This window comes from Capra hircus, unplaced genomic scaffold (genome assembly GCF_001704415.2).
Source record: "Capra hircus breed San Clemente unplaced genomic scaffold, ASM170441v1, whole genome shotgun sequence".
Taxonomy (NCBI): Eukaryota; Metazoa; Chordata; class Mammalia; order Artiodactyla; family Bovidae; genus Capra; species Capra hircus.
In genome coordinates, this window is record NW_017189680.1 from 4,953 (window position 1) to 21,222 (window position 16,270).

General features: G+C 54.6%; 1 protein-coding gene and 1 pseudogene across 1 annotated transcript; one reads left to right on the top strand and one right to left on the bottom strand.

Annotated features, from left to right (window-relative positions):
- Positions 1-4,704: 4,704 nt before the first annotated feature.
- Positions 4,705-6,317, top strand: LOC102176109 (heat shock transcription factor, Y-linked-like). Its single transcript, XM_005700570.2, has 2 exons — positions 4,705-5,285; positions 5,677-6,317. Exons 1-2 carry the CDS (start codon positions 4,803-4,805, stop codon positions 6,211-6,213), a joined length of 1,020 nt encoding a protein of 339 aa, XP_005700627.1. The 5' UTR covers positions 4,705-4,802; the 3' UTR covers positions 6,214-6,317.
- A 913-nt stretch (positions 6,318-7,230) lies between these two features.
- LOC102170680 lies at positions 7,231-16,020 on the bottom strand (annotated as a pseudogene).
- Between the last annotated feature and the right edge of the window lie 250 nt (positions 16,021-16,270).

The following is a 16,270-nucleotide window of genomic DNA, read 5'->3' on the forward strand; positions in this document are numbered from 1 at the left end:
GAGACTTAAGTCGCCTGTGTCAGACCATCCTGGGTGCGTTTCTCAGCCAAGGCCCATGGTCCTGATCTGTTCCCCTGAATCACTCCTGTCTGTGGTCTGATCCTAGAAATCATGCTTGTGGTCAAGATGAGTGACCTGAGTAAGCCAAGCAAGGCCAAGGAAGACCTTCAGGACCCAGGAGAGGCTCAGGGCCCTGTGGAGTTGCAGCTCTTTGGGGCTGAGGGGGTGGAGGCTGCATCCTCCTCGGCCTCCTCTACACCTGAGGAGGGCAGCCACTCTGCTGCTATGAGTTCCTGTGGGGTCTGCAAGCCTAGGCAGAGACCAGCAAGTGGCAAGTCATGGTGTTTCTGTTCAGAGTCAACCAAAGACAGGGGGCCTTCCCACCCCTGTCTGCAGTGGCAGTAAGGGAGGAGGAAATGGGGGCCTGAGCCAGAGCAGCAGCCAGGTGATCCTTCCCTCTGTGATTGAAGATGGAGCAGTCAGCCTTCAGAAGTGAGGGCCAGGGCCAGTTGAGGGAACCACTGTGTAGCATCTTTGGGTTCCTGTTCTCTATGATGACATGGAGATTCATCTCTGTTTTCTTTAGAAAATTTCCAAACTGATAATTTAAGAGAAGGCTGCTACTGCTGCTGCTAAGTTGCTTCAGTCATGTCCAACTCTGTATGACTCCATAGACGGCAGCCTACCAGGCTCCCCCATCCCTGGGGTTCTCCAGGCAAGAATACTGGAGTGGGTTGCCATTTCCTTCTCCACTGCATGAAAGTGAAAAGTGAAAGTGAAGTCATTCAGTCATGTTCAACTCCTAGCGACCCCATGGACTGCAGCCTACAAGGCTCCTCTGTCCATGGGATTTTTCCAGGCAAGAGTACTGGAGTGGGTTGTCATTGCCTTCTCTGAACAGAAGGCTAAATAAACTTTAATGTCTTAGTTTGTGAATGATGAGGATCAAAATGTGTTTGTGGTTACCCAGTTCAGGTACAAGGGTTTTGCTCCTTTGTAAAAGAGATTGGGCACTCTTCCATTTTGATTTGTGACCCTGAAAGGGATACATTGGAATTGCAATTAGAACTGTTTTGGAAATGTGAGCTTACTTAACAGCAATATTGATGGGTGAGATTTAGATAATAATAAAGGTGATCATAGTGAATTCATGTTTCTGTCATTTTGTGTATCATTTTCAAAAAACTAAATTGTCTCTTTTTACTTGGATTTGTCTGGGTTATTTAAGGAGGTAGCAAGCAATTAATCTGAGCCCCTGCCCACTGGCTCATTGATTCTGAAGACATTTACAGAGCCTCTGCTCCCTGAAAGGCCATGTTAGCCATGAGGACACTAGGAGAAGCAGGACAACCCCCACTCCTAGAGCGATGGTCTAGGAGCCAGAGTCACAGGAGTAAGTTGAAGAGACATCCTCTAGTCCCACAGAACAAGGCAACACGGGGCAGGGCAGTGGGGTTCCAGGAGAAGCAACCTGGAGTTGGTGTCTGAGCCAGGTCATTTTGGGGCTTTGGAAAGCTGGGTTTCTTCTGTGAGGGGTGATTTTGATGAGGCTGGGTGGTGGCACCCTTCAGTATTGCATTATGTCTTAGGGATGATGGGAAAGTATGAAAGGGATCATTGATGTGAGGTGTCCTTTTGCATCTTGGATAAACCCCAGCGACATCTCCTTCTCGGGCAGGAAGGAAGGGGTCCTGGCTCTTAGCACATTGCTATTGACCACAGGGGTAAAGAATGTGTTTTCCACCCATATCTGCAAAGAATCCTGCAGAACTTTGGCCACACTGCCTTTCAAGTGATGCCCAAGCAATCCATGGAACTACCCTCTCTTTCCTGGTGCCAGGGATCCAGAGCCTAATGTGTTAATCAGCTTTAAATTATCTCATTTTATAATTGGCCATTAATCAACGACTTGATTTTTGTTGGGGCTGCAGTGAAGGAATATAATGGTTTGGATGGAAGACAAGCTGGGACAGAGACAAAGAGTGGTTCTTGATTTTCCTGGAGCAGGTTTTTCCTGCTGGAACACTCCTCAACAACCAAAGTTAACAGGCGCTCTAACTGGAAATGGGGCTTCTGGGATAGCTCAAAGGATAAAAACCTGCTTGCATTGTGGGAGACCTGGGTTCCAGCCCTGGGTCAGGAAGATCACCTGGAGAAGGGCATGGTGACCCACTCCAGTATTCTTGCCTGGAGAATTGCAAGGACAGAGGATACTGGTGGTCTACAGTCCATGGAGTCTCAAAGAATTGAACACAGCTGAGCTAATAACACTATGGTCCACTATGGTCTAACTGGAAAAGTTAACTAGTTTTATATATGAATCATCATGTTTGGCTGATTAGCTATTCCACATCCTATTGAAGTGCATATTCTCAGACATGGCTTGGAACACAAACCAACCAACCCCTTTCCACAGTGGAGAGTGGAGGAGTGTCTGAAGACAACAGTGTGAGAGATTCTTGCCCCACCATCACAGTGCCAACAGAGGCCAGGCCCTGCCAGATGCAACGCATCCCTCAGGTGCATCCTGCAGCCCAACACATGGGGCTCCTCATACCAGCTGCAGTGAGGGTGGGGAGTAGCTGGAGGGCCTCTGGGCTGGGGAACTCCAATGTGGGGATGCCAAGGGCAGAGGCAGGAGAGTGAGGCTGAGAAAGGCAGGCCTTGGACATCATGAGTACTTCTGTGTACACAACACAAGTGTCCTGAGTCACAGCTTACAAAACTTGATGCCACACAAACACACTGCCAGGGCCCATATGGTGCCTAGAGGAGGGGGACCAGAAAAAGCAGCTGCCTCAGAACACAGGGGATGAAGAGAGGCCCAGAGAGGGGTCAGGCAAGAAAGGCCACCAAGCCAGGCTGCCACAGATACCACGGTCTTTGGTCCCCTTCAGAGGAGCCACCAGGGACCCCCACTGATGATCACAGCCTTCAGGGTCATGTCCCAGTCAGATGAACCAACCTGAAGGAATGTTTTGTCAACCTGTTTAGCAGCACGAAGGCAAGGGAGCAAGTGCAGGTCGTGGCCTGCAAGCTCCATCCTAGCCTCCAGTTCTCAGGCTGCAAGGCCCCTTGGCAAGCCTCTTCCACACCCTCTTAGCTCTCCCCTTTCAGACACCAGGCAGTGGCCCTCACACAGGGCAAATGACCCTGCTGAGTGGCAGAACTGGGGGGGGTGCTTTCTCTAGGGGGACAGTGCCCAAGGGTCCTCACACAAGGGCCTTTCCAAGGTGCCAGTCTGCTCCCTACATGGTGATTTTGAAGAACAGTGGCCCACAAAGGTCAGAGAAGACACATCTCTAAACCCACTGCCCTATCACCCATGTGCGCTGAAGACAGGTGACTCTCAATGGAGTTTTGTCCATTCCCACACATGGACACTCATCCATTTTCAAATACAGGTAGATGGGGGCTTCCTCTGGTGACACCTAGCTCAACAAGTCTGACATGTCCCTGGGAGTGAGTGTCTGTAAAGGAAGCCCCTTGAAAGGTGCTTAACGAGTGAGCCAACAAAATCATTTGATGTATCTCCCATCTAGGTAAGGGAGAACAGGTCCACAGTGGTGGTGGGGACAGGGGCAGGGGCGGACAAGATCAGAGCTGGCCTCAGAGAGGACCAGTGAAATGCTTGTTTTCAATAGAACAAGCTGTACCTTGAGCTCCCAATCAAGTTCTTCAAAGGGCAGGTACCCATGGACACCCAAGTTGGACATGGGAGGCCAGGATCAGGAGTAGCAGAAGCCCAATCAACCCACTGATGAAGGAAACAATAATTTTGAGGCAGCCTCCAGGGAGGCTGAATCCAAGGCTCTGGGCAGGGAACAAGAAAAGCACACACACAGGTGTTCCAAAAGTGAGCACTTTAGGGCCAGGAAAGCAGTCTTTATGGGAAGAAATGGAAACTGAAGACAGCAGCCTATGATCTGCAGTGGGATGATGTCTAGAGGTGGGCAGAGCTCGGGAGGCTGCAAACTCAGCAAAGCACATGGCTCTGCCCTCCCACATGGCATCCTGGGGAGTCTGTGTCTCAGGTACTTGGGGAACAGTCAAGTGGAATGTGAGGTTGCTCACACTGTGCTCAAGCAGAGCCCTACTCTGGGGAGAGCTCAACCTAGGGAGTGGAGGGGGCAGGACAACAGGACTCTGACTTTGGGGCCATCTGAGTGGGACAGAACGACTGGCAGCACCAGCCAGAAGACAACAAAGCCAGAAGAGGGGCAAGGCCAAGGCCCGAGGGTGGGGAGGTGGGACCACCAACACAGGCTAGGCTAACCAGCCCGCTATGGATTCCATCTTCTGGGAGGGACAGTTGCCAGGGGCCCATCTGACCCCTGGGATCTCTCACAGTGGTAACCAAGCCAGGACTCGCCAGGGCCTGGCCCTTAAGCAAAAGCCAACCACAAGCCTGCCCATTGGTAAGGAGGGGGTGGGGCCAGGGGCACATTTGTCAACCGATACAGGGCCTGGCCCCCTGGAACAAGGCACCTGGAAGCAGATGTGAGCCTTTGCAGGCAACCTGAAACATTATTTTCTGTACTTTCAGAAAAGAGACCAGCTGGGGATCCATCTCTGTCCCCAGACACCTCCCCCACACTGAGCCAGGGCTGCCTCTCCACATCACCTCTGTGACATCATGAAACAGTTAAGGAAGCTAACCACTTAATTGGCTGCCTGGCCAATGACCCAGATTCTAGAATCTCCAGAGAGTATTTATGGGGCATCCCGACCCTTGCCTGAGGCCTTTCTGCCCTGAGCTTTCACCGCTGGGGTAGAGAATGCTCCTGAGCTAGACTGGCTCCATGGCTAGTCACAGTTCCCAGAAGGCACACACAGCCCCACTGGCCCCATTAACTTGTGGGGAGCCTGCAGCAGGGGACCCCCATGAGTCCTCCCCAGATCCAAATGTTGATTCAGCGGAGACTTTGGAGAAGCAGGGTGACCAACCCAGGAGCCCAGATTCAGGCCTCCATGACAATCTGCCCCAACAGGGCCTAAAGCCACAAATAGCCAACAAGGAAGAGAACCACACCTTCCTCGGGCTGTCCTTCCCTAGGAAGCTCTGGAGAATTGTGGAGGATGAGGCCTTCACCTCTGTGCACTGGAATGATGAGGGAGACATGGTGGTCATTGAGGCAGATCTCTTCCAGACAGAGGTCCTCCAGCGCAGAGGTGCAGACCAGATCTTTGAGACAGACAACATCAAAAGCTTCATCCGTGAACTGAACCTGTACGGTTTCAGTAAAATCTCCCCTTTGGGTCACTCTGCAGGGAAGAAGATGATGGTAATGTAGAAAGTCCTTCTGGGGAGGCTAGACTAGATAAGCTGAGTGCTGGATGGGTTTCATTTCCCAGGGGAATGTTGTTCTCATGAGAGGGTGGTTAAGGAGAGGAGAACACAAGGTCTGTCTTGTTCCACCACCCACCTTAGACAGGATCCACAGGGGTGACTCCAGACCCTGAGTGGCCACTGAATGTCAGGGACCACCAGTAATACCTCAAGTGAGGATGGCCCCAGGGGTACTCTAGGGAGAAACATGCTAGAGCCTCATAACCTTCCGGAATGAAGAGATCTTGTCTCTATACATAGGCATGGCTGGGACGGTGGTGGGGAGGAGGGCGGCGAGGAAGGCCTCTTCTCCCCCTTGCTTTCTAAAGTGATTCATTTTCTTTCAGATCTATCGCAACTCCAATTTTCAGAAAGACAAGCCTCTCCTCCTGCAGAACATCCCAAAGAGAAAGAAGCGAGCGGTGGCAACCAGACACTCTCCTCGACTCCACCACAACCAGTGCACCCAAGAGGCCGACAAGAAAGTCCAGAAGGGAACCCCACCTGTTCGCAGAACCCCCAGCCGGCGATCATTTGTGCTCTCTCACCTTTGGTCCATGGGCAGTGTACCCAGGCAGGCTGGGGCAAACCATCTCCCCAGGGAGGAGGGCGGCCCCAGTGGAAAGGGCACATCCAGCAATACCACGTCTGCACCCCCAGCTACTTCTGGGAGGGAGGGTACAGGGCAAATGCCCGAAAGCCCCCTAGAGTACCCAGATTATGATTCAGTGATGGCTTTGTACAACACCTGTTACTCCATCCTGACGGCAGCCCTTTCCTTCACGGCCCCAAATGAGGCCCCTGAGGCAGAGGAGGAGCAGGGAGAGTCCTCAGATTACAAATGTGTACTCTGTGAGCAGGTCAAGGACAAGCCCAATCCCTGACCTCTCACGTTCCTAAGGACATTCAAAAGTACTCTCTTGTAATCAAAAATTGATTTTTGGCTCTAATGAAGTGGAACAAAACTACACAGGAGTAAATAAAGAATGAGGACTGCAAGTCTGTGTTCTTTCTGTCTGTCCACACTATTCACACGGCACAGGGCGAGCCAGATGAGGCTGGCAGCCCACACCCCATGCAGGCTTCTGTCTGGCCCCCGTGGTCCCTTTTCAGTTGAAGCAGCAGCATTTCACATGCTTGGCCAAGAGTCTGGCTCACTAGCCAAGTGCTGAGGCCAGCCAGGACAGGCTGGTCACTGCTCAGCAGATGGCCCAGCCAGGCTTCTGACCTTGGGGGTGTCACCTTCCCTGAGTCATGCACCCTAAAGCAGAAGGGACTTCTCCTGGGTCCCCCAACGGTGCCACAAGTCTCTGTTCAGTAGTTGAGCATCTCCAGCTGTTGATCCAGGGGCCATCCCTCAAGAGGCTGACCAGAAAGCAGGGTCACCCCACCCACCAAGGGCCTTACAAACACATGACATCAAACCCAAAGACAAGTACAAGGTTTCCACAAAGTGAACACCAGCCCTTGTCACTCTGCCCTCGCAGGTGTATTTAGGAGTCTGTCTTTGGATGTGAGGTGGCCAGGCACCACATCCAACATACATGCTTTGTGAGCCAAGGGACACATTAGAGCAGGGCAAGGGTCACCTGCAAGGACAAACCACAGCCTGTTTCTGGGCCTGTGGACCTCTCCACCTGCCAAAAGCCTTACCAGCTGCTCATGCTCAGCCCCACCCCCGGTCTTCCTCCATCACCCCCAGACACTGTTTCAACACCAGGGAGTTTGGACCAGAACAGAGAGGGAAAAACACTAATCGGTTTCATAACAACACATTTCTCTCAACCACCCAAACCCAGCAGGGCCAAAATGAGTGGCGATGCCATCTTATTATAAAAGTCAAGGTTCTGGAGACTCATGCTGAGTCCCAAGCAGCACCACACAAGGGGGTATCCCAGGCCCCCAACCCACATCAAGTTGGCAGCACACCCCAGGGTGGGGCCGATTGAGACAGAACCAGATGGGCACGTCCAGGGAGCAATGGTGACTGAACAGTGTCACCATGTGCAGGTCTCTTGGTCACCTTCCTCTCGACAGCCGATCCTGGACAGGCCTCCTGCCCAAAGGGGATCAGGTGCTTGGGGATGTCCACCTGGAAGATGTCCTTCCCACCCCTCCCAGGGATGGGCTGCAGCAGCCAGCAGGGCTTGTCGAGCACAGTCAGGTACTTCTGTCAAAGGTTGCATAGCAGGGCTTGATTCTCCAGCTCCTCTACCTCTTCAGGATCTAGGTTTTCTGGGTACAGTAAAGTGTCCCCAGTTTCCACGAGACCTGTGTGCAAAGACAGGACACAGAAGGAGAACAAGGTGATTCAAAGTCATGCCTGCTAGAGACTAAGACCATATCACGGAGGAAACCTGAGGTGAACTGGGTCCTCTGGATGAGCATTTTCAGATGGGCTCACCTTGGCCAAGCCAGGGAGGGGGCGAAATGAAAGACTGAGGCCTGGTGCTCCATGAACCCATCTGGCCATGGGCAGCTCTCAGTCTGACCACTGCAGGCCACAGGGACAGAGCAGGAGGGCTCCAGCAGGAGCCAGCAGGCATCAGGTCCCCAAGGGATTTACCAGCAGAGAGGTATTGCTGTGGGGCCTCACTCCTGGGGAATCAGGGGACTTGCTCAGGCCCAGCTGCTGGCACTGTCGGTATTGAACCCAGGCTGGGTGCTTTCCTGCCTCTCACAGTCTCTGCCAGGCACACAGACATATGTGGGGACACACACACACACACACAAAGCGCCATGTGCAGACCTGGACCCGCCTCTGCTCAGAGCACAAAAGGAGACTGAGGCCAGGGAGGTGGTCAGGCACCTCGTGCCATTGTCTCCCAGCCAAGGTACCTCGTTGTCCCTCTGAAGAAATCTTAGCTTCTCCAACCCCCATCAACTGGTTCAACAGAAAACAAACGGACACAACCTGGCTGAGATCCAGGTCAGCACTGGGGGCCATGAAGGCAGCGTGGGGCAGGGCCTCACTTGCCGATGATCACTGAGGCTGAACTTGTTCCCATCCTGCAGCAAGGCCTGGATCTGGGTGGGGCTCATCCCCAGCCTCTGCCCCAGCAGGTCCCTCCAGGCCACATCCACCCAGTACCAATGTGCTATGTGGACGGCCAGGGTACAGTGCCAGTGGTCATGTAACACGGGCCTCCACTGCCGCTCCAGGAGCTTGACACCATTTAAGATGAGAACTCCATAAGGCTGTCAGAAGGACAGACAGCTGAATTTTACCTCCCAGGGCTCCCAGGGCCTCACATGGCTGCAGACACACAGAACCACAAACTTCAGGAGCCTGACACAGTAGCCTCCAAGCTCACAGCCCTGGGCCGGACCTCAGCCCCACATGCCCGAGCATCCTCCAAGCCTGTGAGGGGGTCAGAGAGGTCTGGCTTTTTTCATCTGTCTCCACGGGGTCCACTGATAGGAGGGTGGTGACCCAGAGGACCCATCCATCACATGCAGTCTGTTGGGAGGTCAACAAGGAGGGCAGGACAGCGGGAGAGAGGCAGTTGGTGAGTTCCAACACAGAGGGCACCGAAACCCTAGAAGCACTGAGGAGGGAGGGTGGGTTCCCTGGCTTCACAGTGCAGTGGGCAGGCTCTGGTCCATTCCCAGCATAGACGGGCACTGTCCTGGACTTGATTTCCCCCACCCCAGACACTACCCCACCCCTCAGCTCCTGGGCCCATCCCTGCCCATGCTCTGCATATCCCCCATCTTAAACCAAGGTTGATGAGGACAGATCTGTGCTAACCAACCTGGCCTCAGTCCTGGGGCTGCCCTGGACCTCAGACGGCCCTGCCAGTTATCTTCCCCATGCCTTTGGGAGCCACCTTCCTCCCAGCCCTTCCCACACCACAGCCTCCACTGTCATCAGATGCCCTGGCCCCTGCCCAGAGCCTAGAGAAAGAACAAAGAGAAGGAACCTCTGGGATGAGTGCACTCCCTGTCCTTGCCAGGGCCTGGGACAGCACCATGCAGGGAATCACAGGATTCAAACCTCAAATAACCCACTAGGTTACTGTCAACTCATTTGACACCTGAGGAGGCACCAAAGGATAGAGAAATACCCCATGACTGCAGGGGACCTGACCACACACACCTCCATCCTCACCTCTTTCCTTATACCTGGAAGGGAGTCCCTGTTCACTGGAAGGGGTTGGAGGGGGAGGAACAGAGGCGCCAGCCTGAACCTGAGCAGGGTCTCAGCACCTGGCTGGAAGCCTCTGTTTCCGTGTGGCTGTGAGGACAGGGATACGGTCCCAGAGGCACCCAGCCCAGAGCCTCCGGGGCCTTTCCTTCCCCGAGCACAGCAGAGCCATAGTTATCACAGGCCCACAAGGCCCCACGTGATCTGGCTCCTAACCTGGCAGCCTGCTCTCTTTGCCCCTGGATTTACCCCCAGTAGCCATGAAGGCCATCCTTCCATCCTTGGAACATTCCAGTGTGTTCCTTCCTCAGAGCCTTTGTAGAGGGTGAGGAATCACATTGTGTCCCCTCAGAGTCAGGTGCTGGAGTCTCAATCCCAAGTACCTCGGTGTGATATTACATACAAAGAAAAGGTCTTCACAGAGCTGATGGGGGTCAAGTGAGCTCAACAGAATGGACCCTCCTCTAACAGGACGGCTGTCCTCATACAAAGGACATATTTAGAGACAGACAGGCACACAGGAGAACTGGGGTGAAGAGGAAGGCAGAGCTCTCCAAGTCCAGACAGTCTCACCATGGCCAGCAATGCCCTGGAAGAGAGGGGGAAAGAAATGGGACAGACTCTCTCCACAGCCCTCATGAGAGCTAACGTCAGCCAACACCTCAACCTCGGCTGCCGGCCTCCTGAACCAACAAGGTTTCTACTTTGAGCCACCAGGTGCCATCCTGTTGCGGCTGCCGGCAAATGAAGCCAGATGATCAGCCCTGCCCTGACATCTCTCTGCCAGGGCAAGGGGGGAGTGGGGGGATGTCTTCTCCAGTCCCAGGACCTCGGGTACACTCCTCCTCGTCTGCACAACTTCATGTGCATGTTTTCATCTTACATGGTGTCTATTTACATCTCCCAGTTTCAGGGATCCAACAAGTTACTGATGCTTTCCCCTGATGGAAGGGAAGGGAAAACTCATTCTGCCAATACAGCCACTCAAAATGACCACACACTCACTGAAGAGCCATGCAGGAGGAGGCCTGGGGCAAAGGACACACATCCAAGGTGCTGACACACACCAGCAAATGGCCTTCCACATAGGCATCCCCTGTTTCCACTCCAGCAACCACAGGCAAGGGTGTTATGTCCTCACGCCCTGGCTGGCCCTGAGCATCATTTGGTTGAAACTTTGCCCACCTGCTGAGTGACAAAGGGTCACATTTTTCACTGGGTCTGGTTTGGTTCCCAGGTAGCCTGGTTGGCCCCTGGAGCTTGGCCATTGCTATGCCTTGTACTAGGGTATGTGACTGGATCCCAGGCTTGCCAGTTTCCACCATTCAGTTTCTCAGCCAACTCATCCCCTCCTGGGTGCCTCCAAATCTCATCAGTGTGGGTGGAATCCCTGAGCAAGAAGGGGCTCAAGTGCTTCTACCACTTGAAGCAGAGGGTGCCTGCTTGGTGGCCAGAGGAGAAAACACATTTCTGCCTGCTTGACTGACAGGAAGAAAATCATCAGTGACAACACACAAATCTTGGAGAACAAGCCACCATGGTCTTCTCCTCAGCAGAGGCCTCAGACCACAAGGAAACAGTAGGGCCCAACTGATGAGAAACACATGTGCAGGTTCCCTTAGGTTTGGTTCTGCTCATCACAGCAGCTGGCCTGTCCTCATGTGGCTGGGTAAGGACTCCACGATGCCTCAGTAAGCAGCACAGAAACCCATCCCCCAGGAATGATGGTGATTTATAGTCCAGGAACCAGAGAAAATGACTCCTCTCCTCACACTGCCACTCTGGAAGGATCCTGGGGTCACCATATTCAGTTGGCTGCCCTCCATGGACTCATGGTTGGGCCCCACCAGGAGGGGAATTGTGAACAAGCAGCTGAGCCCTGCAGGGTCAGGCCTGGGTAGGGGCTGCACATAGGGGGCAGGTGGGTCTCGCGTGGGGTCACAGTCTGGGGGCAGAGTACAAGACTGGAAGGAGGTCAAGGATGCCTTCACATGTGTCCCAAGGCATCACCAGGACACACATGTGGAAAGAAAGCAGGTGGGGACTGTGGCCATGGAGGGAACCTGAAGGTGCTGCTTGGCCGCATGGCAGGCGCTCCTGGTCCCAGAGCCTGGAAAGCCCTGCCTGAAGGTAAACTCCATACATGAAGCAGGTCCCCCCTTCCTGCAAACAGAGTGAGTCACAGGCACTTTGGGATGGCCGGGCTGTGGCCACCGGGCAGGACAGTGGTCCACCACCAGGACTGAGACTGCTGAGAGCACTGGCTGGCCTCAGTTGCATGGCACCCACAAACACTGACACCTGTCATTTCTGGTGTGTATGGCTGCCCATACACATGCAGGTACACATGCACACATTTACATAGGCATACACGTATGCAGACATGCACATATGAACAAAGGTGCATTCCCTCACCAGCCCTGTCTGCTAGGAGATGAAACAGGATCCACCACACCCTGAGGCCCCTGGAAGGTCAGGCCAGGAGGAGCCTCCAGATCAGTGGCCTGGAGCAGAGCCCAGAGGAGGACCAGGAAGTGAGCGGCTGGGCAGAAGAGAGGGGCGGAGGCAGGAGGAACAGGGCAAGGAGTCAGAGGCTGAAGTGTGGGAAAGACCTGGGTGAGAAGGAGCTTCTGGAGAGGGAGGCAGGGTGGGGCAGGGCTGGGCCTGGGTGGAGCTACAGAGGCGGGTGGGGCTGACAGGATTGAAGCTGTGGGCCCAGGGAACCCATAGAGAGTGGGCCTGTCCAGCTTCATGGCAGAGGCCAGGCTGTGCCCTTTTGAGTCCTTGCCATAGGTGTCCAGTCCGTGAGACTCAGTGAGATTCAAAATGACCGCACCCAGGGTCTTCAGCAACTGCATCTGAGCTTCAGAGTGGACCCCAGGGGCCAGGGAAGCAGGTAGAGGCACAGCCTCTGGGTGCAATTTCCCATCCCTGGGCTGAAAGCCCAGGCTGGCTCCTCTCCAAGCCACCCTGGGACTGCTGGCCCAGTGCTGAGCAACAGTCTATCTGTTTTTTTGCAGATGTGAAGGAAAATCCTCACTGTGTTTCCTGCTGCCCCTGGAACCTGAGATGTCTCAGAAAAAGGCAGCTTCACCTTCAAAACTGTTTCCTGTCCTCTTCCTCTCGTCTGGGGGCTCAGCCCACCCAGGGCAGCCACCTGACTCTGCTCCTGACCACCACCCTGCCTGCTGTGTCCCTGCTTCCCAAGTGCCTGATCACAGTAAATATTCCTTTTCCTGTCCTCACTGCTACTAGATGAGCTCAGGCCTCATGGCCTGGGGCTGGTGCTGTCAGCCTACAGCCCCCTGTCAGTCTGGACCCCTCTTGTCTCTCCTCCTCCAGCCAGTATTGCACACACCATTAATTCTGTGTCATGCTGCAAGCACATCTGTCCTCAACCCTGGATGGAAAGCACAGCAGAGCCCTCTCCTATTTAAGCCCCAACCCATCCGTGGTACCCTGGGGGGCTTCCAGTAGTCCCAAGTCTCCTTCCTTGTCACCCAGCACTCTGGTGGTTGTGCTGGCCCTGGGCTCTGTGCAGAGCTCATCCGAGCCCCCAAACTTTCTCATGCAGTTCTGCCCCTGGACCACTGGCTCCTCTTGTCCTGCCCTTGGACCTCTGGCTCTTCTTGTCCTGACCACCTACTGTCCTCCCTCCAGGCACGACTGTAACACCCATTTCTCCATCTGCCAAAGTATCAGGCACTCTCATCTGGGAGTTCTGGGGCATCCTGCATCTTCCTGCTGCCCTCCTTTGTCCCCTACTTTCTCCTAGACTGTGGCAGCTGTGCATGAGTCCAGACCCCCACAGGGTCACCAAGACCCAGCAAGGCAAGGCCGGGATCTCCCTGGTTCCTGTTAGCTGGGTACCCACACAACTGCTGCTGTGGGAATGTTGAGTTGGAGCAGTGCTTTCCCTTCTAGCAAGCAACCTGCTCTCTCCTTGCAGAAGCCTCTTGACCATGAGTTGAGGGGCAGGGGCTGCCTCCTAAATTTGAGGCTTCAGCACTGTGGGGACCCAAGTGATCACCACAAACTCCCTCATGCTGGTGCCCTACTCCTCGCCCCAAGACTGGTTACCAGCTGCCTCCAGACACCCCAGACACATCCAAAACCAGTAGCAGTTTCAGATCATGAGGGAGGGTCCTGTGAACTGTGGGTGGGCTGCTGCTGTTCTTCCTGCATCCTGGTTTTGAACTAGACCTTGCCCAGTGAACTGGATACCATGAAGTGTGCCTGCTGATGGTGGCAGCTGTGAGGCCCTGCTCCATGGCATTCCTCTGCACCCGTCCCTTCCCTGCTGCTGGCCCCAGCTCTCCTCACATACCCAGATGTGAGGACCGAGCCATGGGGAGTGCTGCCTCCCACCCCACCTGGATCTCTGAGGCTTTGTGAGGGTTCCACTTTGTCCCTGATGTACGTTTGTGGGCAGCACTGACCTGGGACAGGCTCAACCCAGATTCTGGGTTTCCCTTGTGTCCTCCTTGGCCGATGTGGTTTCCTCTCCAAAATGTCTGTTACCCATCTCTCCGCTGAGCTCTATGTCCTATTTGTACCAAGTTGTGGGCACTTCTTTCAGGGTCTGGGTGCTCATTCTGCCCTGGTGTCTGTATTGCAGATTTGCCCTCTTCTGTTTGTGGGCTAGCAATGGACTCAGTATTTACCTTGTGTCTCAAAGCCATAAGTGCCCCACAGGTCAGCCTGTGTCTGTCAGGTCCTCCGGCCAGGGGCCACCATCCACCCCCAGGCTTGGCACCTGGAGCGAGCAGTCCCTGAGGAGACACTGCCCTGGCATCCAGCACTCTGCCCGTGAGAGAGGGCTCCTTCACATCTGTTTCGGTCCCTCGGTACCTGCTTAGCTTTGGTTCTGGGCCTTAGACTCCCACGTGCAGGACAAGCCCAGGGGTAGCCATGTAGCTCCAGGAGGTCAGCCAGACCTACTTCCCCTTTGTTCCCAGGGCAGCTCTTGTTGACCGCACCCCTCTCCATATGGCCCAGATGGAGGGGCCAGCCTGAGAGCTGGATGTAATTCTGATTTCATCTCAGTTCTGCTGCAGTTCTTTGAGAGGACATGGCATACATGGAACCTGTGGACACAGGTGGCCACTCTGCTGCCCCTCCTCAGGGTGCTGACTGCCCAGGGGATGGGGCACCACCTAGGGGGCCTGGGGGATATTCTGTGTCCATCTGATGCTTCCCTGCTAGCATTCACATCACAGGCTTTTATATCATGTCTGACCCGGGGGTGAGAGATACTGGTTTACACATGTCCATCACTCCCAAGCTCTGGGGTCTATGTGGCCTTCACTGTCCTCCATCTGGGCAGGTTGGCCATGACTTGGGTGCCACAACCCCCAGCACTGGATGGGGCTTCTGGACACCAGGCTGCGGCCCACAGAATGGATCCAGCTGTTTAGTTTGCAAGAATGAGAAGAAGGGAGTGTGGACTGGAGTGTGCATTGCCATCCCATACTCATGGTGAGAGGACTTCAGTGAGTGGACTATCGTGCTCTGGGAGGGAGCCCTGTGTGGCTACTCTTTGAATACTTGTGTGCCCACCATGGCAACTTGGCCAAGCACAGAGAGGGTGTGAGGAGTCAGGAGCAGAGGATGCCCATGAGGCACCACCAGAAGTGAGAAGGTTCTCCAGTTCATGAATGGGGCGTGTATGCCCCTTCTTTTTCTATGCATTTCTCTTTTAATCAATGGAGTTCACACTGGGTTTTCATTTGGCCTTACCATCTTTCCTTCATATCACATGTTTCCCCAGATTCTGAAGGACTCCTCGACAGATGTCTCACTAAGCCCTGCACCTGGCTGTGGGGGATACTGCATTCCAGGCCCCCCAGCTCAAGACCAACTGACAAATCCTCGGGACTGGCCCCGCGTCCCTTGCCCCTTGATCCCTTGTGCCCAGAAACCCCAGCCCAGGGGGTCGTCCAGAAGGGGCCGCAGAGTCAGAGTTAACAATGTCTCTCATGTCGGTGTCACATTGACTGTGTGTCTGGTAACCTCCACCCCTCTGGTGGTCCCACCTCACTATGTGGGTTCACCATCTCAGAGCCCATGGTCCCTTTGGGAGGGGATGGGGTCATTCCCATGTTTGTTTGCTGGGGTGTGGCAGCATCCTTCTCCTGGGGACCTGCCCCATTCCTGTTCCTCAGTTCCAGACCTGAGAACTGGCTCAGCGGCTGAACCTGGGCGAGGGATCTTCACCTGTTTACGGGGGTGGCTGCTCTAGGCCTCAGTGTCATTGGGACTATACCTTGGTTGGTTACCCACCTATCAAGCCTCCAGGAGGCCATGCTGTGTTGACCACTTGCCCTGTGGCAGCCTTCATCATGGTCCCTGGCTCCTGGCAGCTCAGTGCAACCCCATGACCTCTGCTGCAGCCCCTGGGCAGCAGGTATGGGGGAAGATGGGTGTTGTCCATCTCCTCCATCACCAGGCCCAGAATGCCCAGCACGTGTTGCACAGTGACTTTGCTCTGCTTGGCAGCCGGACAGTAGATGATCAGCTCTTCCCGCGCTTCCTTGGTTTTCATGCTGGTAGTGCCATGGGTCCTGCTGCAGATCAGGGCAGCCAGCTCCCCTGATTTCTGGGACAGAGAGGCAACTGTGCAGGAGGACTCTGGTCCAGTTTGCTCCCTGGGCAGGGGACCAGCTCTTTATGGGGTGGGGAAATGGGCTGCTCCTGCAGGCTCAGAAGTTCAGAGATGTCTGGGATGCCCCAGTCTTCTGGGACATGCCTCCCAGTCTCCCTGGCCTTCGTGTCAGGGATGCATGTTTTCCCAA